The 22,120-nt window shown below is 41.1% G+C and overlaps 2 protein-coding genes across 6 annotated transcripts; both read left to right on the top strand.

The window, feature by feature from the left end:
- Positions 1 to 1,096: 1,096 nt before the first annotated feature.
- Positions 1,097 to 9,038, top strand: ube2g1a (ubiquitin-conjugating enzyme E2G 1a (UBC7 homolog, yeast)). Its single transcript, XM_069700718.1, has 6 exons — positions 1,097 to 1,283; positions 3,288 to 3,390; positions 3,529 to 3,626; positions 5,211 to 5,389; positions 5,676 to 5,795; positions 7,754 to 9,038. The coding sequence occupies exons 1-5, from the start codon at positions 1,238 to 1,240 to the stop codon at positions 5,760 to 5,762; spliced, it is 513 nt and encodes a 170-aa protein (XP_069556819.1). The 5' UTR covers positions 1,097 to 1,237; the 3' UTR covers positions 5,763 to 5,795; positions 7,754 to 9,038.
- Positions 9,039 to 10,010: 972 nt separating this feature from the next.
- On the top strand, positions 10,011 to 21,853 carry ankfy1 (ankyrin repeat and FYVE domain containing 1). Of its 5 annotated transcripts, none has more exons than XM_069700725.1 (25): positions 10,011 to 10,048; positions 12,275 to 12,482; positions 12,797 to 12,915; positions 13,265 to 13,400; positions 13,546 to 13,669; positions 14,197 to 14,346; positions 14,489 to 14,654; positions 14,876 to 15,080; positions 15,186 to 15,254; positions 15,580 to 15,782; positions 15,885 to 15,982; positions 16,407 to 16,608; positions 16,777 to 16,875; positions 16,988 to 17,141; positions 17,273 to 17,441; positions 17,853 to 17,971; positions 18,273 to 18,429; positions 18,537 to 18,737; positions 18,825 to 19,001; positions 19,119 to 19,266; positions 19,887 to 19,977; positions 20,190 to 20,314; positions 20,402 to 20,548; positions 20,678 to 20,768; positions 21,018 to 21,853. In XM_069700725.1, the coding sequence occupies exons 1-25, from the start codon at positions 10,039 to 10,041 to the stop codon at positions 21,148 to 21,150; spliced, it is 3,501 nt and encodes a 1,166-aa protein (XP_069556826.1). In that variant the 5' UTR covers positions 10,011 to 10,038; the 3' UTR covers positions 21,151 to 21,853. The 5 variants fall into 5 exon arrangements, with proteins under 5 accessions (XP_069556826.1, XP_069556822.1, XP_069556821.1 ...); XM_069700722.1 differs by lacking the exon at positions 10,011 to 10,048 and adding an exon at positions 10,192 to 10,574; XM_069700721.1 differs by having other exon boundaries at positions 20,190 to 20,548.
- Positions 21,854 to 22,120: the final 267 nt, after the last annotated feature.

Below are 22,120 nucleotides of genomic sequence, written 5' to 3' on the forward strand. Positions count from 1 at the left end.
TACGTTCAGCAATAACTACAGTATTAAACCTGCTCAATAGGGGGCTTCAGTTCTCATGTATAGCTTTTCAGAGTGAGTCTCATCCCAAGGGAGATGAGATTTGACAGCAATTACTATACCTTCACTTTATTACACTTTATTTACCTTTATCTTACAACCATCTGATGCATACACCTGAGAACCAATCAATTCAATGTCCACACAACACTAGACAAATGTGTGTAGTTATGCTCAATTGTCCAGCCTTCAGCATTCAAAACATGGACATTTTCCATCCCAGAAAGTCTTAATTATAACCGACAGTTGTGAGAACAGAAGGCACAAGTGTCGAAACTGGTAAAGTCACCGGCACATCACTATATTCATCAGAATTGACTTACCGTGGTTAGCCACAAGAAGTGCCATGAACTATTACAATCAATTTAGGAAACGATTTAAACTTAAATTAAAATTATTACATATTCTAATGTGAGAAAAGTAGGCCTACAGTAGACAGCAATTGATTTCAGAGCTATAGCTCAATGACAATAACAAACTGGCATCCAGTCTTTGAGTAATCTTGCATACAGCCTGCTGCAACAGTCCAGCACTATATTTTGATGTTAATATATCTATTTATGTATTTCATGAAGGTGACTGATTTCAGTGAACTGTGCTGAGAATTTGGTTACAGGACTAATATATGCTGGACGAAAGAAGTTAGTTAGGAGAAGTTAGAAGTAAGAAGTGTTTTTCTATTATTCTATTCTATTATTGTATTCTATTATTTCTATTATTATCTCATTGCTTCTGTATGCTGCTGTAGCGAAAAAAATTCCCCCTCGGGGATTAATAAAGTAACTACCTAACCTAACCTAACCTAGGTTGTTTCGTTGACTGGGTTGAATTTTTTTATTTTATTTTTTTTATTTTTTTATTTTATTTTATTTTATTTTATTTTATTGTATTTTATTGTATTGTATTGTATTGTATTGTATTGTATTGTATTGTATTTTATTTTAGACTGAAATCGAATGACTGTCCGCACGATGGCAGTCATGCGTAAATGAAAGCGCCGGCTGCTGTCAAGATTCAACGAAGAAGCAGCAGCAGCAGCAGAAGAAGGAGAAGAAGAAGAATAATGACGAGAATGCTAAACGGGAACTAGAAGAGAGGATCACTGTTCAGTGGACGTTGAATTAACGCTGTTACCTCCAAATATTAACATTGAACACAACCGCGTTACATCTGCTGAAGGATGACGGAGCCTCAGTCAGCGCTGCTGCTCAGGAGACAGCTCGCAGGTAACGAAGCCTCGCTGAGGTCCAACATGTCCCTCACCGGGTCCAACATGTCCCTCACCGGGTCCAACATGTCCCTCACCGGGACCGTTTGCTGTGATTGAACCGACGGAGCTGCTGTAAACTGTTCTTTTGATCCGTCCACGTCCCGCGACACATAAACCGCGTGGAGGGGGTGGGGGGGATGATGGTGGTGGTGGTGGTGGTGGTGGCAGGGGAAGTCGACGATCACATTTCTCGCTTGATAAACACGTCGTCGGTGTCTCGGTGTCTCGGTTCCGACCCGCTGCCGGCTAGCAGCACCGAGCCGGTGGTTAGCTCGGAGCTGCCCCGTCTCGGTGTGTTTACATGTTCGGACCTCCAGAACAAGTGCCGCTCGGGTCATTTGCGTTCACCAGCTGCGTGTTTAACACCGTGCTGGTTACATTTCGCACGCATTGGTGTGAGTACCGGTTCCTTGGCCGACCCGTCCTCCCCGCGAACCTTCACCGAACTGTTCGTGTGGACTCTCTCATCTGTTGTTAGCTTCCACACGCTAAAGCTAACGAGCTAACGTCAGCTCGCTGTTGTCTCAGTCAGCTGCTCATATCGGACACTTTACACACGCAGCGGACTCCAACACACTGTGTGGTGTTTTGGGATTTATTTATGGTTTTTAATCACTAATGTTAGATTTGAGGTTTTGGGCAAGATGGAAAATTCCATATATAAACTGTCAGGAACAGTTTGGTCGTTTGTAGTTGCTCAGATCTTCATGTTCTCCAAAGCGGTGGGACATGGACCTGGACATGGACATGGACATGGACCTGGACATGGCTCATTGTGGAGTGAGATATAGCTGAAGAGTGATCGAGGTAACGTTATGTCACAGCTAGTTTCATCTGATGCAGAAGCAACTGAAAATGAAATTGGCATCATGTCACTGACATATAGGTTACGTGTCTACATGCTGCAGACATTTGGATGGAATCTTTAATTTTATATGAATGCCATTGAAACCCAAAGAAAGCTTTTCAAAGGGCAGCGATGCTTGTAAGCCGTCAACTACAACCAAGCCTCAGACTTCACTTTGCAGCGATTTAGAAATGTGCCTCTGATTGAATATTCAGGTGAAGAGTACTACTTGAGAAATAATGCAAATCTGTATCGTTAGCTGTGTTGTAACTCTGGCCAGTAAACAATAGAATGCTTTAAGTTTATAATCTCAATTTAATCCAAAGAGGTTATTGGCATCTCAGCAGGTCTTGGAGAATTTCTAGATCCAGTTAATGTGTTATTATGCGGACTCGGGACCACTGAGTTATGGGCTGAAGTGTTGCTGAAGTGCCATCTTTCGGTGAAATCCCTCCAGATCGTTGCAGTATCGTTGGATGTGTTTTGAGTACAGTTGAAACTCTGGATCAATTGGCAATGTCTAAAAACATTTTGGCAATATGTTAGAGTGCATCAAAAAATTTAACAACTTTTGGGTGGTCATCTAAATATGTCACATGCCTGATTTGATGAAAATTTAATCAAATTTGTCAGAGGAGTGGTAACAAAGATGTCTTTTAAACTGCAGAAAATGGGAGAAAGGTTGGGCACATGTGTTTGGTTAGAAACAAAATCCCTGGAGCTTTTTGAATTCAGAAAAGACATTTCTTATCTTAATAGAATTAGTTGAGAGATTTTGAGCCAAACTCTTATTTCTCTACACCAAAACACTCTTCTATAACCACCTATCTGAGTTGTTTGTGTGTTTGATTATGTAATTATTGTGTAATTAAAAATGCATAATGAAAGTGTAAAGGAAGGAGTTACAAAGTAGTAGAGACACAGTGAGTGACCTATGAGGTTTCAACAATATGCTCCTTTCTACTTTACCCCCAAGCGAGGCCTCCTGAGACGAGGGTTATGTTGTCTCTGCAGCAGTCCTCAGAAAAGCACAACATGAGTCCAGTTTTCACAGCGCAGGTACTGTGATATGAGCCTTGGTGGTTTGACTTTGGTATTTGTTTTTATTTCTAGAGCTGAACAAAAACCCAGTGGAGGGATTCTCAGCAGGTCTGATCGAGGACAATGATCTCTACAGATGGGAAGTCCTGATCATTGGGCCTCCTGATACTCTCTAGTAAGTCTCACTGTCTTATATATGGGATGCAGTCGGAGCGATGTGTTGCTATGTTGTGATCTGAACAACTCTATTGCTCGTGATGTTTTGAACTTGTACCATGTTAACTAATTATATTGTTTTTTTCTCTGTTCACAGTGAAGGCGGTGTGTTTAAAGCTCATCTGACATTTCCCAAAGACTACCCTCTCAGGCCACCTAAAATGAAATTTATTACAGATATCTGGCACCCTAATGGTACGTTTATCATACCTGTGAATGAAATTTACTTTTTTTCTAGCAAGAATTTGAATTTGAGGATATGGAGCTTACATTTCTCTGTAAGGGCCTGATTTACTAAGATCTCAAATAAAGGGTACTAAATTGCATGTTTCTTCTGAAAGTTTTCAATTTTATTTTGCACCCGTTTTGCGGGTGATTTAAGAGTAATTGCATCATTGAAATTAGGTGTAAATCGCTTTAAATGAGGGGTTTGTGTGTGTTAAAGTGATTCCAGCAATGGAAAACAGAGCGACCGCAAAAGGAAATCTGATCCCATTAAAATTAAGAAATATAAATATAACAAGAACAAAAAAATAGGAGATTATTAGCAAGAAAGTCAAAACTGTGGGAAAAACAAAAAGGCCAAAAAATGGCTTCATAATAAAATGTCGGCAAATAAAAGTGGAGCGACGGTGGATGAGATCCTCCAACAAACACCGATCAGCAGGTCCAGATCTTTCTGTGATGAGCAGGTGACTTTTCATTCAGTGTCTCGCGAGTGCTCGTGAACCTGATGAGGGAACCTGTGAATTCTGCGGGACTCATTCAGGACCTCTGACAGCTCACCTGAATAACGGGACTGGTGGGACGTCCAAGCAGAGATACGCTGGAACGACCCAGAGGCAGGAAAATGCTGAGTCGTAAGAAGTTTTGACGTTGCTGGTATTTCGTGGCTCCTCCTTGTTGTTGGCTGTCAATCATCATTCAGTTCATTCAATAACTCAGAAATGTCATCTCTGGACAAACGATATGTCTGAATAGTTTATAAATTTGTCATCTCAAAACAATATCCCACGGGTGTAAAACACGTTTTTATCTTTAGTTTCCTGCGTCTTCTCACCACAATAAGAGCAGCCATCTCTCCAGATGTTCACATCTGATTAACATCTTCAGTCGTACTAAAATACACAACAATCACTTCTCTTATTTCTACTTCCAGTAAATATTGTTGCAGGTGCTAAATTGTTCTATTTGAATGTTCCTTCCCAGTATTTTGCACCTTCAAGCAGAAAAGGAGTTGAATCATTTTCTGGTAACGAGTAGAACAGGGTCAAATTTTGGTCACTATCCCTTATAACAGACTGTTGCGTTTCAGGTTATGCGTTACAGTATTATATTAACTATCAAATTCTTTTTGCCATTTTTTCTGAATAATTTATTTATACGGTGTAACCAGGTTGTGAAAAAGGTAGTGCGACCTGTGAGGTTTTTTTCCATGTTGTTTATCTGCCTGAATTATCTGAATTTGTGCCATAAATTGTATAATATTTTCTGTTACACTATCAAATATTTTTAATTCATAAAATACTAATACATTAAAAAAAATGCTGATAGATGTTCTCACATGCTGCAGACTCAAGGCTGCAACTGCAACTAAAGGAGCCTTTGGCAAATATTGACTCAAAGTGGAGGCATGTCATTAATCTGTTGCTGAATGGTTAAATGTCATATCAATGAGTATTATGAGCAAGAATTAGCATCTATTTTGCCACAGGTTGCTGAAGCATTTTCTACTTCTTACATAATTTTTGATGTTTTGTTATTTCTTCTTTTTTCCAGTTGACAAGAACGGAGACGTATGTATTTCTATTTTGCACGAGCCTGGGGAGGACAAGTATGGCTATGAGAAACCAGAGGAGCGCTGGCTGCCTATCCACACAGTGGAAACCATCATGATTAGTGTTATCTCTATGCTGGCAGACCCAAATGGTGACTCACCAGCCAATGTGGATGCAGCAGTAAGTTTGCTTGTTAAAAAAGTTGATGAGAAATTCAGTTTGAATGTCCTTTTACATTCAGAACAACATGATGCATAAATGGTTATTCCTTTTTAAACCATAAGTTTCTGTGAAATCCCAAAATGTGGTGGTTTGTTTTAAATGGCAATAAATAGGAAATGTATGACAGACGCATCATAATAAACCACTATAATTTTGCCTGAATAAAACTAAATGACTGAGTGATACGCTAAATGCAATAATGATGAAGCAACTGAATTGTCCTTATCTTGTTTGCTCTTTGCAGAAAGAGTGGAGGGAGGACAGACACGGCGCCTTCAAAAGGAAAGTTGCCCGTTGTGTACGAAAAAGCCAAGAGACTGCGTTTGAGTGATGTCTAGCAAGGATATAGCTTCATGTTTTCAGGGCAAGTATTTTTGACTTTCATCCTTTAAAAACCTTTTCTTCACCCATCACAACTAAGCTCAGCTGTTTAGAAATGGCTGCCTGTTGGGCCTGGAAAATTTAAGTGGAAATATGCCTAAACTATTTTCACTTTTCTTTTTATTATGTACACTGAGCTAAAACTAGTGCTTTGTAGTAGGCCAGTAGTAAAATACATGCTCCCTTTATTATACAGTTTGTAATGTTTTAGAGATGAGTTGCTTCAACTGTGTGATTATTGTTGAGGATATTTTATGTATCTACAATTATACAGATGATGCTTAAATGCCTACAGCAGTGCATGCAATGTTGTGTGTCAAATAAAGCGTCCTAAAAGATTTTAACCAGGAAAATCCTGAAAGAAACTAAATTCTAGGTCAATACTGAGTATACGGCAGGAGCCTGCGTGAAACTGGAGGGCTTTTAATTCGAAAAGTCGCTGCTTTCAGCCAAACTGTGGTGTAACTTTGATCTCTCATTTACTCGAAAATATTGTATTTATGTTGTTTACCTAATTTATGAGCTCCCGTTTCTTTCCAGCTCAGTGTGAGAGCCTTTGCTGCGTTTTGGAGGCATGTTGCAGGTCGTGTTACAATACTCTGATCTGTCTATGTTTCGTAAACGGCAGAGCACTTTAGTTTGCCTCCCATCAACCCACACATTCACACAGCATGCAAGGTGCTCACCTGCAATCAGGATCGGAGTCAGAATCACTTTTAGGAGCAAATTGGGGTTCAGTGTCTTGCCCAAGGAGACGTCAGCATGTGGACAGGAGGACAGAGGAATCAAACTGCCAACCTTGTGGTTCGTGGGAAACTCGCTCTACGATCTGGGTCACAGTCACCACAGTTTAATGGCGGTAGTCTGAGTGTAGTGAGGGGCATATCTCAAAGTGGATGTATTTAGTTTCTTAATTAATCATAGGTGTGTTTTGGGTGTAACATTATATAAACCAATCAGAGTGTCATCTCCCGTCCCCTTTGAAATCCAGGGACCTTGGTGGATTGCTATTATAAAAGTGGATTTGACAAATAGCAGGAAAGAACACTTGTCTGAGAAAACAGATCTGCTCACGCTCAGATTAATGTACACAATAATAACATTCACATTGTATTCTTTTTATTTTTAATGTCACATGTTAGTGTGCTGCTGTATATCCCTGTGTGTGTGTAACAAGCAGAGTGTGTGTGTAACAAGCAGAGTGTGTGTGTAATAAGCACAGTGTGTGTGAAACAAGCAGAGTGTGTGTGTAACAAGCAGAGTGTGTGTGTGTGTGTGTGTGTGTGTGTGTGTGTGTGTGTGTGTGTGTGTGTGTGTGTGTGTGTGTGTGTGTGTGTGTGTGTGTGTGTGTGTGTGTGTGTGTGTGTGTGTGTGTGTGTGTGTGTGTGTGTGTGTGTGTGTGTGTGTGTGTGTGTGTGTGTGTGTGTGTGTGTGTGTGTGTGTGTGTGAGTGACAAGCAGAGTGTGTGTGCATTCTGGACCCACTTTTATCGATGCATACTGCTATCTTAATAATGTGCCCTTAAAACAACATTAACATACTGAGTTATTGATTTACGACCAGATTTTTGTTGGTCAATCGTGCAATTGTTTCCTGCCTGCAGATTGCAGTGTGCCAACAATGTGTCTGACCACACTTCATTTGAAGACCAACGCTCCCACATGGGCAACGTGGGTGCTGAGCGGGAAATTAAAACTACTTCGGTCTAAATCACTTGTGTTGCGCCTGGCGCAGTGGGTGGAACTCGCAGTCCGTATCATGGTTTAACTGGCCAAATTACACCCTGATACACCGAAAAGTTAGTATCATTTAAACTGCCCGGAAGAAGGTGTGAATAAACTGCAGATGTTTTTATCATTTAATATGCGTGCCTCTCATGTTGACTGGGTTTTGCTGTTCGCTAACATGTTTTTCGGTTGTTTGTTGTGTGCTTTCCCACAGGTCTCCAATTGAAAATCAACATGGCACTGTCTCCTGCACTCTTCCACCCTGTCGCCAGGCTTGTCCTCCTTTATTTTGGCAGGAACAGACTGGCTACCGTAGGCTGCAATAGAACATAACAGTGACTACCAAGGCTGACAGAAAATCGCCAAGCAAGTGCCAACTCCAAAAAAAACAAACAAACAGAAAAAGCCCAGAAGATGATAAAACATTTTTCAACTCTATGAACTGCTTCAACATTCAGGAAGATATTGTAAAGACATGTATATAGCACAGACTAAACCGGATAATATATACGCTCCCTCTCCATCCATCGAGACATTTAGACCAAATGAATAGTGCTGGTTTGGATAGATTTATTTTTGTCCATTTTCCTTCTCTCGACTCCAGCATGCATTAGTTCTCTGTAGATTGTTTTCACAGGAGGTCTTGCATAGAAAGAGAATCACATTGCTGTGGGAGGAGTGTCTCCTGCGAAGAGCTCGGCTGATTCAAGCCAGACATGAATGACTTGACTGAGGACTACCGCCATATTAGAATACGCAGCTATTCTCGTGGGTTCTTTAACACTCAGAGCTCGACATCACATGTGTACCAGAATGATTTTGTTTTTTCGTCATCAGTTCTAAGTCTTACCATCCTGCTCAGTTGACTTAAGAAAGAAACATACCCCTTAATTTTTTTGTGCATGATAAATTTTGTTGATCTTTTTTCAAAAGTGCCTCCTAACAAAATGCTTGGCCACTTCACCCTGCATTGAGCAAGTGTTAAAAATGTGGGAAAAAGATGGAGAAACTGTGTACCACCTATAGTCTGAATTGATTTAATAGCCAGTACACAGGGAGTCTGTGTAATTAGGGTAACAATTTGGTGTAGCAATAACTCCCCTAGTATGAAGTGTACACATGTTCATTTTTTTATATCCTGATACAATTTGAGGTCCTCTCCGATATTCTTTTGTTTTAGCAGCGCCTCTTTCCTTCGTCTGTGTTGTCCTCGGTAGGAATTGTTATGCATGCTTTATCTTACTTTTCGGGGGTTTGTTTTTTTGCCGAATGTTTCTGGGATTTCGTTTGCGAATGTTTGAGTGTTTGTGTATTACAGTATGTATGCCTGTTTTGTTTTGTTGCTCTTTTCCCCTCATCCACAATCTCATGATTATTCTGCTCACTGAACTATTGCAGTTTTGCCTAATGTACAAAGACAAAATACTGATGTATATTTTTCATGTTATGAAACCTGTCACCTGTAGTGAGTTCTTCTAAAACATGACTTTTTTTCAATATTTACTTGTGTTTTTAATTTTGTTTAGTTTTGGATACAACATAGAACTCGTGACAGAGAACAGAAGCTTTTCATCCACACAAAGGGTCATCATTGTTCAGACATTTATTTTTATTTCTCCAGTATTTCAAACAAAATGTAAACCAAATATTGCAACTATTTAGACAGTTAATAAGACAATATTTTAGTTAATTTAATTGGTTGAAAGGTTTTCTCAGAAGTTCATGCTTTTAAATATTGTTAGTTACATGAATAGATTATGATGGATTTAGGACATCAGCATCGTTGATGTAACATTATGGCAGCTAAACTCTACACATCTATTTCATAGTTAGGTGTGTGAACAGTTTCTCTCCTACAGCGTTGCCTCTCTACAAGAACATCACTGTCAACTAGAAATGTTTTAGATTATTTTTGCTTTCTTTAGTAAATAAAATGTAGAATTCCAAAATATATCTAGTACAAATAGAGTTTCCACCATGACCTGACAGGACTGTCAGACAAAACAAATGCAACTAGAGACTTTATTTACATCATGCAGATCAACAAATATGGCCTTCTTTAATTTGGGTTTATGAATCCTCTTAGTCAGTGAGTTTTTGTTTTTCAGTGAAATAAATAGTTTTGTACATAGAAATATAATCTAGAAACAATTCTGTCAACTTTATTTGCAACATCAGCAACACAAAAACCCCACCCTCAGCAGGCTATAAACTGGATCACCTGGTATGTCATTACCTGTTGAGCCTTACACAACATGTACAGAGCCTCTACAGTATAGACACCTGCGTGCTGATAATGAACCTATTGTGAATGAAACCACGTTTACACCTTAATTCCACAGATAATTCAGTTTCAAGTCAGTTAATAGTTCGGGTCATGTGATAAACTATAAACCAACGTGTTTTTGTGAGTCACTTGAACGCAGCACCACTGACCAGGAGCCGCTTCATCATCTCGCGATAAGACACCATCAGGCTGCGGAGCTAACGCTGAGCAACATGGCGGAAGGTATGAGGATGATCTTTTTTTATTTATTTTTTTTGGACTATTTGACTCGCTTCCTTTTATGCATAGCGTGCTTATTTAACTGACCGACGAAACCATGTAATGTCTTCGCTGTCTCGTGAACCGTCCGTGCCTGAGGACACGGTCTTGTCTCCTGGTGTGTCTCGTCTCGCCCAGTGAGCAGCGGTCCGTCTCGTTAGCGCCCGTTCATGGTGCTAGCTGGATTTCGTAGCTACGAGTTAGCCGAACCGGGCAAGAACATGCTGCCGGGTTGGACTGCGGAGAGCCCACACGTTTGTTTTAGGGAGGCAGCTGGTTCGTTACGTCAAGAAAACCGCATGTTAACTTACAGAATTGATAAGTAACGCTGGTATTGATTATTAGCCAAATGTTAACGTCACGCATCAAAGTGACATCCAGCCGTAGTTGAGCAACAGTTAACCGGTGCTCGTGTGTCCGTGTGAAGACGTTTTAAACATCATTTGTTAAATGGAGGTTGAAGACAGGACAGGAGACGTGGCGGGACAGGGTAGGTGTCACTCCCCGCCAGGTATCCTCTGCGCCACCTGGCAGAAGAGCCAAGGGCACCACCTATGTTTGGCCCGAGACACAAGTGATCGACTGCTGTTCCTCCTTAAAGGAAATCTGCTTATCAACTTGAATCCGGAGACCAGACGGTCCCGTCGGTGGTGTTGAGAGCTGTGCACGGAGCTGGTCCATTGCTCCAGAGCTGGACAAATAGGTTTTGTAGATGGTTTAAATTACTTAATGAAATTAAAATGAAAAAGAGATATATATATATATATATTTAATTTCAAAGTCGTCTTGCAGTGTGTGTATTCTCTATCCAGTGGCACAGGTTAGGAGGACCTTTGTTGCAGACATGTAGTGCCTTGGCTTATATGGCTGTACAAAGTGCAAGCAACTGGATCATGTTCACAAGTCCTCACAGAACTGAGAACACTTAATGCAAATTGGTTCAGAGCACAATTTTGTTTAAGGGGACGCAAGTTTGTCTTCGGATGAACATTCAAAAGCTTGACATAAAAACTTGCTTCCCAGATGCACCACCGATGCCTGCTCATATGATTTTGATATGCATGTTTTCTGAATTTGAGCAGTGGCTGGTGAGTTGGTCTAAAGCTGCTGCTCCAGCATTTCACTCTTCCTGTGTTGAGCTGGTCAGGTGGTTTGCAGAAACACCCCCTCACTTTCCTCATGACCAGTAACCATGCCTGTAACGGTTTACGAGACGGGCCAAAGTAACGTGCCGCCTCAGCATTCTTTCTTCACTTTTCTAACACTTTACTGGCCTAAAGGAAGGAAATGGGCCTCAGTCACACTGAACTCTTGGCTGCGGCATGAATTAGTGTTGTAACATGAAGATCTGTAGAGGAACAGGGAAAGGTGTGGCCTAGCTATAGTCCTCTGCTGTTGTCTGTTTTTAAGAGAATTTCAGTAATCCCTGCACATGGACCACATCTGCAGATTCTGTGTAGTTTAGGCCACACGGGAACAGACTTTAAACATCAAATAAGCCAGTGTTATGATGGCGCTTCACGGCTTAAGTCACATTTCTCAAATCAGGATTATTGAATGCGCAACCCAAGGCTACAGCCTATATGGCATTCTTCTTTCCAGTTTTATTGTGACTTCTGGTTTCAAACAGCAGTGGTGTTTTTGTGCAAAATACATCCTGGAAAGTAAATTGTAATAACATGAATCCCAAATAATAGCTACGAGGGTTGCAGCATTATTTTGTCAATTATTTTCTTGATTAATTGTTTAGTCTTTAAAATGTCGACCAGTGTTTCCGAAAGTACAAGGTGCAGCCTGAAATGTCTCATTTCATCCTAACCAACAGCCCACAAACTAAACATATTTACATGTTTATCATGGAGGACTAAAGGAACCAGAAAATATTCACATTTAAGAAGCTGGAATCAGAGAATTTGAGTATTTTGAATTCAAAATGACTAAAAACTATTAGTCAATTCACAAAAAGATAGAAATAATTTTCGGTAGATAATGTAATTGCTTAATTGACTCATCGTTGCAGGTCTGATAGCTACTGTATGTTGGGAAATTTGTACTTTCTACTTTTATGTGAAAGTTCCCTCAAAGCATTCAGCTGTAACCTGTGTTCAGAAATAGGTCTCTAACCTACTTTCTGTATCCTTGCATCTTGTTTTGTCCTCTGCCTGTCACCTTCACTTTGATGTGGGACAGAGGAGGTGGCCAAGCTGCAGAAGCACCTGGCCCTGCTCAGGCAGGAGTATGTGAAGATGCAGCAGAAGCTGGCCGACACAGAGAGGCGCTGTGCCGTGCTCGCTGCCCAGGCCTCAGGGCAGGGCTCCGTCAGCCCTGCAACCACAGACACCTTCATTAGCCGTCTGCTGGACATCGTGGCCGACCTCTACAAGCAGGAACAGTACAGGTGGGGATCGAGGCTGGAATGGATGAGTTTAGCTTGAGAGTGTTTCCAGTGCAACAGTCCTGCAAATGTTATTATTGCTCTTTGTTGTCTGTATTGATGTACGCTGCCTGAACTGCTATACTACACTGATGAGCTTTCATAGAACAACACAGAAGCCTATGACCGTTATGTTTGGAGAGCTGTTGAGTTTTCTCAGCAACATATTCTGACTTGAACCTGATGATCAATTCTTTGTTAGTTTCTGCATTATTGAAGACACAGATTAGTTTAATTATGTGCTTGGTATCTCATGTATGAACGTGTTTGTTTTGCAGTGATCTGAAAGTGAAAGTTACCGGGGAGCAGCTTAGTGCTCATAAGTTTGTGCTGGCTGCTCGCAGTGATGTCTGGAGTCTGGCCAACCTGGCCTCCACCTCTGAACTGGATCTAACTGGTGAGCCCCCCAGCCCGCTGACAGTCAACATACTTGTGGGTCAATAGATGTTGACAGAATATTTATTTTGGAGAACATTATGCAGACTGTCAAAGTCCAGTATAGGACAAGGTTTTGACCTGGGGAGGTTTTGACCCTCAAGCCTTTTTTTTTCCTTTTTTTTTTTTTCACATAAATGTGTGCAAATGGCTGCATGCGGAATAACAGTTCCACTAAACAAATGTTAACAAATAAGGACGTTTTTTAAAGTAAAGGCAAAGCTTTACTAATTTGTATTGTCATTTGTGTGAGATTAGTAATTGATCTCTCTTTGTAAATAACTTCATTTTATACCTTGATTGGGTCTCAGATTGCAAACCTGAGGTTGCTATGGCAATGCTGCGCTGGGCATACACAGATGAGTTGGAACTCAGTGAGGACGACGCCTTTCTTATTGATTTGATGAAGTTGGCCAACCGCTTCCAGCTTCAGCTGCTCAGAGAGAGGTCAGTAAAGGTCATCTGCAGTATACTGCATTTTGGGCTTCAGCCTACTATTGAACTTAAGTTGTTAATAGTAGCAGCATCACAACGTTTTACAGTGCAACATATGTGACGTAAAGGCTTGAAAATACATTTTCTTCTCCACTAGGTGTGAAAAAGGCGTAATGTCCTCAGTGAATGTCAGGAATTGCATTCGCTTCTACCAAACAGCTGAGGAGCTCAATGCCACCACCCTAATGAACTACTGCGGGGAGATCATCGCCAGTCACTGGGTGAGTACCTGTTTGTACATGTTCATGTGTGGGTGGGTGGGATGGATGAACTGTAGTAGCAGCATACTTTTTACTGTTTGTTGTTCAGATAATGTAAATCTGTTATAATTACCTAAGGAATCAAAATGTCTTTTTTTTTGTTTGTTTGTCTAACAACCACCTTTAATCTTACCTTGTGGTCCTCTCCGGGCTCATATCCTCAAGTTTATATCTTTTTAACAGATCATAATTTAAAATACAGTAAATGCAGATCAACAGGTTTACCCATTGTTACCTTCTTGACTGGACTGTAAAGAGGAGCTGTTGACAGTCACCAGCTTCTGATACCTCCTTTGTTCTGTTTGTGTTTTGTTTTCTTGTTTTTGTTTATTTTATATATATCAAACATTGATCACTGCTTTCAACACAAGCAAAAATGTCTCCACTTTATTAGTCTGTTAGTAGTATTGTGAGGTTGACACTCATGGTCCAGTTTTGATATTTGACACTGACACTTTGTTGCTTTCCATTGACCGTCTTTTTAAAAGGATGATCTGAGGAAAGAAGACTTCAGCACCATGAGTGCCCAACTTCTGTACAAGATGATCAAATCTAAAACAGAGTATCCTCTCCACAAAGCCATCAAAGTTGAGAGAGAAGATGTGGTCTTTTTGTATCTGATTGAGATGGACTCACAGGTCAGTTCTTCACTATATAACTGATTAAATATCTGGGTCGCGTTGTTCTTTTCTTGTTAGAGTGTAACCGGCACGGTAGAATACATTCTGCCATGAACAAGTTTAATGTTTTGTTTTCGATGTTGTTATCTCTTCTTTTCAGTTGCCTGGAAAGCTAAATGAGGTGGACAACAACGGTGACCTGGCACTAGACCTGGCACTCTCCCGTAAATTGGAAAGCATCGCTACCACTCTGGTTAACAACAAAGCCGATGTGGACATGGTGGACCAGAGCGGCTGGAGCCTCCTCCATAAGGCCATCCAAAGAGGTGAGGAGGAGTCATTGTCACTATATTTTTTTTGTCACCTGTTTATGTTCTCTTAAAAGTATACCTACCATGATAGTCACTTGATCCAAATTTTACTCTACCCCATTTCAAAGCTTTTTCTTGCACAGGCTTTGTTACTTTGCAAACACAAGATGAAGAATTTAAGAGATGAAAAATGTTATTATTTATTCATTGAACTTAATCTGTCTTCCTTCCACCAGGTGATGAATTTGCCTCCATCTTCCTGATTCGCCACTCGGCTCAGGTGAATGCATCCACAGTGGGGGCGGTGGAGACCCCACTTCACCTGGTCTGTTCATTCAGCCCCAAGAAACACTCTGTGGAGGTGATGAGTGGCATGACACGCATCGCAGAGGCTCTGCTCAAGACCGGAGCCAACCCCAATATGCAGAACAGCAAGGGCAGGTAGGTCACACAACTCTAGCATTATAAACTTTATTCTATTGAAAAGGAGGTTACCTATTGTGCAAAGTATGATGGTGTTTCAGTTTTGTCTTTTGTCATTTTCAGAACTCCATTGCATGAAGCTGTGGCATCAGGAAATGAGACAGTGTTCAACCAGCTACTGGGGTGCAAACAGTGAGTCTGTGTCGGACATGGAAAGTTGCACACAGCGTGCTTGGTGTTCATTTAATTGAACTCGTGAGATTACTCCAACTAGCCAACTGACTTAAGTGGATAATGTGCAATTACATTTTATTTCCTTTTGAAAATGTTTTTTGGGCTGTGCCATTTTTAAAAATACGTCACAGCTTAGGAATTTAGAATATTTGAATTTCAAAATTTTTCTTAAACAAAGCCACGGTTTGAAGGGACTAATATTTAAGATCATGTGACTGTGGTCATCACTTAACCCTCAAGATAATCCTGAATGTAACCTGGTGTAATCTGTCCTTCTTGTTAGGCTCGACCTGGAGCTCAAGGATCATGAGGGCAGCACAGCTCTGTGGCTGGCCCTGCAGTATATCACCATGTCTTCAGACCCCTCAGTCAACCCGTTTGAGGACGATGCACCTGTAGTGAACGGCACCTCGTTCGAAGAGAATAGCTTCGCAGCCCTGCTCATCCAGAGAGGAAGCAATCCTGATGCACCTGACACTACTACAGGTGCTGTCTAATAACCTCTCTTTACATTTCTGTGTAAATGAAAACATGCTTGTGCCTTAAACGCCTTTTTGTCTTCGTATCCCTTCATTTTCATTCTTGTAGGAAACTGCCTCATGCAGAGAGCAGCCCGGGCAGGTAATGAGGCAGCTGCACTTTTCCTTGCCACTCACGGGGCAAAGGTCAACCATGTTAACACATGGGTGCGTATAAACATTTGGTCATATAACACATACTTTCAGACAGTAGTGTGCAGATGATATCTCTTTTTAACAGGTTAAAATTCTTCATTTCAAAGTGCGGGCCAGTCAGATCAGAACATTGGCCAGCAGTATCACATTTGTCAATGCAGATTTTTTTTTTACATTTTACTATTGGATGGAAGAAATGTCAAATGGGTTCAAAAATTAACAAATTAAAAATGTATCATTAAGTTTAACTGTTTTTTTAGACACCTTTTATTTCTTAATATAATGCATCACAGGTGTGGCACCAGTGCATCAGTAACATGCTGTGGATTTCAGTCATAAAGCACAACTGAAATAATTAATAAAAAAAATAATCAATTAACTTAATTTAAATCATGAACTGTAAATGATCCTAATATATATATTTATCTTCTTTCAGGGTGAGAGCCCGCTTCATACAGCGTGTCGCAGTGGCCTGGCAAGCCTGACAGGTGAGCTGCTGCAGCAAGGAGCCAACCCCAACCTGCAGACCCAGAAGGCTCTGCCTGAGGACACCCTCGGTGTGGCAATGCAGACCCCCCTCCACATGGCCATCGCTCACAACCACCCGGATGTGGTCTCCGTCATCCTGGAGCAGAAAGGTCAGCAAATGTTTTGGAACTTGTATGCATTTGAATGCCTGTCGCTAAACTGTAAACATGACGGGTGTGTGAAGCTCTTTCTACTTTTATTCACTATGTGTAATCTCTAATGTCCCTGAACGTGCTCAAATTAATCCACCTATTTCTTTCTTAATGACTCCATTTTAGCCAATGCACTTCATGCCACCAACAACTTCCAGATCATTCCAGACTTCAGTCTCAAAGACTCCATGGACCAGACAGTCCTGGGCTTGGCCCTCTGGACAGGTACACAGCAGTACACCTAATCCTTCTGCATGTATCAAAATGGTCTTTGAAGTAAATAATAGTGATATATTAATTGGTATAGGTGATGTTTAACAAATACAATCTGTCTCAGGTATGCACACCATAGCAGCTCAGCTGCTGGGCTCAGGGGCTTCTATCAATGACACTATGTCCAATGGACAAACCCTGCTTCACATGGCCATTCAAAGACAGGACAGCAAGAGTGCCCTCTTCCTTCTTGAACATCAGGCAGACATCAACGTTAGGTAATGCTCAGAATTTACTTCAATTGTAAAGCATTTTAGCAGCTTAGACATTCGATGGGAGAGTTTTTAAGTTCTTACTAGAGTGCTTTAATTGTCTGGATCTTATCTGTATATCTTTGCTCCAACACCAGGACCCAGGAGGGGCAAACAGCACTACAATTGGCCATCAGTAACCAGCTGCCACTGGTGGTGGATGCCATTTGCACTAGAGGAGCCGATATGTCTGTGGTGGATGACAAGGGGGACCCTCCGTTGTGGCTGGCTCTTAACAATAGCTTGGAGGATATTGCGTCCACTCTGGTAAGACGAATGCAAAGAGGTGTTGGTACCCTCATAGTTCCTCATTGATATACAGTCAGTTGTCTTTGGTTCGGATGTATCTGGAATCATTTATAAGTGTTTTTATATTGAGCTAGCAGTTTATCAATATCTAAAGTGGAAACATACATACATACATTTATTCTTATGTTACTGTTAACTGAAACATGAGAGATGTTTATATGTCACACATCTTGCGAAGATTCTTGACAGTCTTATGCAAACCATCAGAATTGACTTGCTTCAAAAAATACTGTAAACCTCTGATGTTTCTTTTATCCACACCAGTAACAGTTTGATCTAAAGTCTTGTTGCAGGCAGTATTATGTTTCTACAGATTAAAATAAAATGTCATTGCATTTTGACTGTGTGACTCCTGTTTGCCCCATCTAGGTCCGCCATGGCTGTGATGCGACTTGTTGGAGCACAGGGCCCTCTGGCTGCCAGCAGACGCTCCTGCACAGAGCTGTTGATGAGAATAATGAGGTCTCTGCCTGCTTCCTCATCCGCAGGTCTGACAATTCTCCTCTCTGTGGTTTCATGTTTACTTCAACTGTAATTCTGTTTTATAAAGGCAAAAAACATTTTGTTCATCATTGTTGCAATCGAGTTTTGATCATTTAATAATGATACATTTAAAATATAGTGTAGCAGTTGCTAGACAAATGTCCATATCCTGAATGGTTGCTTAAATTAATGCACTTTTGAGCTGTTTCAAAAATACTACAAGTAGACTGTCTTTTAGTAAGTTTCAGGTGCTGAAATGGATATATCTTACTATTTTGACTCGCGGTCTGTCTTATGTGTGTGTAGTGGCTGTGATGTGAACAGCCCAAGGCAGCCCGGCCCTAATGGGGAAGGAGACGAAGAAGCCCGAGACGGACAAACGCCCCTCCACCTGGCAAGCAGCTGGGGACTGGAGGAGGTGGTGCAGTGCCTTCTAGAGTTTGGAGCTAATGTTAATGCACAGGTCAGTCCCATCAGTGGGTGAACTTTTGTCTGATGGCAAAGTGAGTTGTAAATATGGCATTTCAACATGTGCTGTTGTTTAAAGCTGTTTGTGTTCATTTGTGTCAGGATGCAGAGGGCAGAGCTCCCATCCACGCTGCCATTAGCAACCAGCACAACGTCATTATACAGCTCCTCATTTCCCATCCAGACATTCGCCTCAACATTCGCGACCGCCAAGGAATGACGCCCTTCGCCTGTGCCATGACGCACAAGAACAATAAGGCAGCAGAGGCTATCCTCAAGAGGGAGCCGGGTGCTGCTGAGCAGGTAGTGCTGCTGTAGATGCACCACTTTGTGTCTGCGTTAATGTGTGAAATATTTATCTCTCGACCTTAAACATCTGTTACCGTGCAGGTGGACAACAAAGGGCGTAATTTTCTCCACGTGGCTGTCCAAAATTCAGACATCGAAAGTGTCCTGTTCCTCATCAGTGTCCAAGCTAACGTCAACTCCAGGGTTCAGGATGCAGCCAAGCTCACCCCCCTCCACCTGGCTGTCCAGGCTGGATCAGAGATCATCGTCCGCAACCTGGTACAAACCTACTGTAGACTGCTTCTGCATTAGTATTAACTCATGGCAACTTCAGTGTTACTCAAAGAGTGGTGCATTTGACACTGTTTTTTTTATTTTGCATTTTTCTGCTTCCAGCTGCTTGCTGGAGCCAAAGTAAATGAGCTGACCAAACACAGGCAGACAGCACTACATTTGGCTGCCCAGCAGGACCTGGCCACTATTTGTTCTGTGCTGCTGGAGAACGGAGTCGACTTTGCTGCTGAGGATGAGAATGGCAATAATGGTACTTTATATTCTTCAATATTCTGCTCCAGTTTTTTTTTTTAGTTTTTTTTTTATTATGGGATGCTTCTCTTAAGTAAAAAGCACTCAAATTGACAAATTCCCAGTCAGTCACATTATAAATCAAATCAGTATTTGATAAACAAAACAGTTAAATTCAGCTCAGTCGTCATAAAACAGAGTTGTTTTTTCCAAATACTAATGTTTAGTTATGATAGATAAGCAGTGCAGAATGTTTCTCTAACGGTGTCACAGACAAGATTGTCATTTATTTCATGTCGGCACACTGCAATCTCCAAAAGCTTCGTAAAATGATTTTTAACTGGAAAAAAATGGATCAATGGCCAGAATAATAGGAACTCCTGTCCCGGAGGTGTTTGACTATCTGTGGCTCAGATCACAGCTTTCTTACACCTGATGGGGGTATTTACAGTACAATCACAACAGAAAACTGTCCCAACCAGACTTTTTGACTGCAGATTTTGCTTTGTTCATCTTAAAAACCAAGTTGGGGTTATTTGACTCTCTTGTGTTGTTGCCTTATTCATTATCATTCCACTAGCGCTACATATAATCTGTGAGTAACACTGTATTCCTCTCTCGCCCCTCTTACCTCTGCAGCTCTGCACCTGGCTGTGATGCAGGGCCGCCTTAACAATGTCAGAGCCCTTCTCACAGAGTCCAACATTGATGCTGAGGCCTTCAATCTCAGGTACACTCCGTTACTTTCACAGGCAGGTGAAATCAGGTGTAAGATCTAACCTTAAGCGCATTGCAGCAGCAACATTAACACATAAAAATGTACAATATTACCAATGAAGTGGAGGAACATTTTTAAATAAGACGATTGAAACAAAACGTAACGTGTAACGTTTTACACACCTAAATGTCTCCTTGCCTTTGCGTCTCATTATGTCTGCTCAGGGGTCAGTCACCCATGCACGTCCTGGGCCATTATGGTAAAGAGAACGCCGCTGCCATTTTTGAGTTGTTCCTGGAGTGTATGCCTGAATATCCTCTGGACAAACCAGACAATGAAGGGAACACGGGTAATGTAGCACGCTTAATTCTTTCTGTTGTTACCAGTACACACATACACGCTTGTAGTGAAAAGACTGACCTGTGTTTTATTGCAGCTCTACTCCTGGCCTATATGAAAGGAAATGCAAACCTGTGCCGTGCCATTGTGAGAGCTGGGGCTCGACTGGGCGTCAATAATAATCAGGGCATCAACATTTTCAACTACCAAGTTGCAACCAAACAGTTGCTCTTCCGCCTTCTAGGTACGTTTTCTCACTTGATTATTCATCAGGCAGTTATCATATACAAACTGACAACCTGAGATGAAGTATTTGACCCCCCCATGGTGACCTCTGGCTGAATTACTTGGATTTTGTCACTGGTTTGTTAAGACATGCTGTCCAAAGAGCCCCCGTGGTGTGATGGGTCCAACTGCTATGAATGTGTTGCCAAGTTTGGCGTTACAACACGGAAACATCACTGGTTAGTACTTTTTTTTTTCTTTTCTTTTTTTTACACACACACACACACACACACACATGCTATACGTATATATATATACACATATATATATGTATGTATGTATATGTGTGTGTGTGTATATATATATATATATATATATATATGTGTATATATCAATAAAATAAAAATAAAAAACTAATTAATTTCAATCATGTTCTTTTTGTTTGTTTCTTACTATGATTAATCAAGTCTCTCTTGTTTTGACTCTAGCCGCCACTGTGGGCGCCTGTTGTGCCACAAGTGCTCTATAAAGGAGATACCCATCATCAAGTTTGACTTGAATAAGCCAGTGAGGGTGTGTGACATCTGCTTTGATGTACTAACTCTGGGCGGGGTGTCGTAATGCTGTGGCCTGGGTATCTCCAACCTCTGATTCTGGCCATGCCAGGCCCAACGTGGCACAATAATCCAGGCCCACCAGGAGAAAGGACATCTGTAGCAGGACAGGCTAACAAGAGATTCCCAGACAGTTATGGACCATCATCTTTATACTATTCCAGTCTATGAAAAACTATCCATGTTCTAGAGGGACGTTTCAAATAGAAAGTGAGACATTGTCTTTTTGTTTCTGTTTCAATCAAAGTATCTTACGGTGGACATGAGCAGCTCTCCAGCTTGGTGACGGCTGGACAGAGTTCTTTAATTTCCCATGCTCTGATGTTTTTGCTGATTAGCTCCTATTTTCACAAGCAGGTGGCTGTTGTACACAGAGATTTCAATATGATCACCTTAATAAGGGGTTTTCCTTTTCTCTGTTGGGATATTTCACCATCAGCAGGATTTATATTCGCCTGCACAAAGACCAAAATTATGCTACAAAATAAATATTTACATTTACATAAAAGCTGAAGCAGCTGTCAACCAAGATCAGTGTAGAACTGGAAAAATACCCCTAGATCAGTTGCTCTACAATAACTGAATAATCCACGTTCTTTGTAATCTTTCATTCACTCTTCAGTCATTACAGTTCTGTTCTGACTGGATAAAATAGGACGGACAAGGAGGATTCAAAGGGAAGCAACTCAACTTCTTTTTTTTTTTTTTTTTTTTAAAGAGCATCATTTCCAAATGAGATCCAATCCTTTTTAGTCACGGTTGTAAAACTGACATTGCATTACTTTACCATGAAGGTGAAAGATGGCACCACTGGACAAAGATGAAATGAGGTTGTTTTTCTCCACAACTGGTAAATAGTATGTAGTGTGTAGCCAAATTACATGGAAAAGCTCCGGTTTTTTTTTAACATGAACACTTGAGAAAATCTGACCTGAGAAAACCTCCTCCGTTCCAGAAATGCCAATTATGCCTATGCA

This window comes from Brachyistius frenatus, unplaced genomic scaffold (genome assembly GCF_029030835.1).
Source record: "Brachyistius frenatus isolate BFR_SWC_R1_liver_20210118 unplaced genomic scaffold, ASM2903083v1 Contig_34, whole genome shotgun sequence".
NCBI lineage: Eukaryota > Metazoa > Chordata > Actinopteri > Embiotocidae > Brachyistius > Brachyistius frenatus.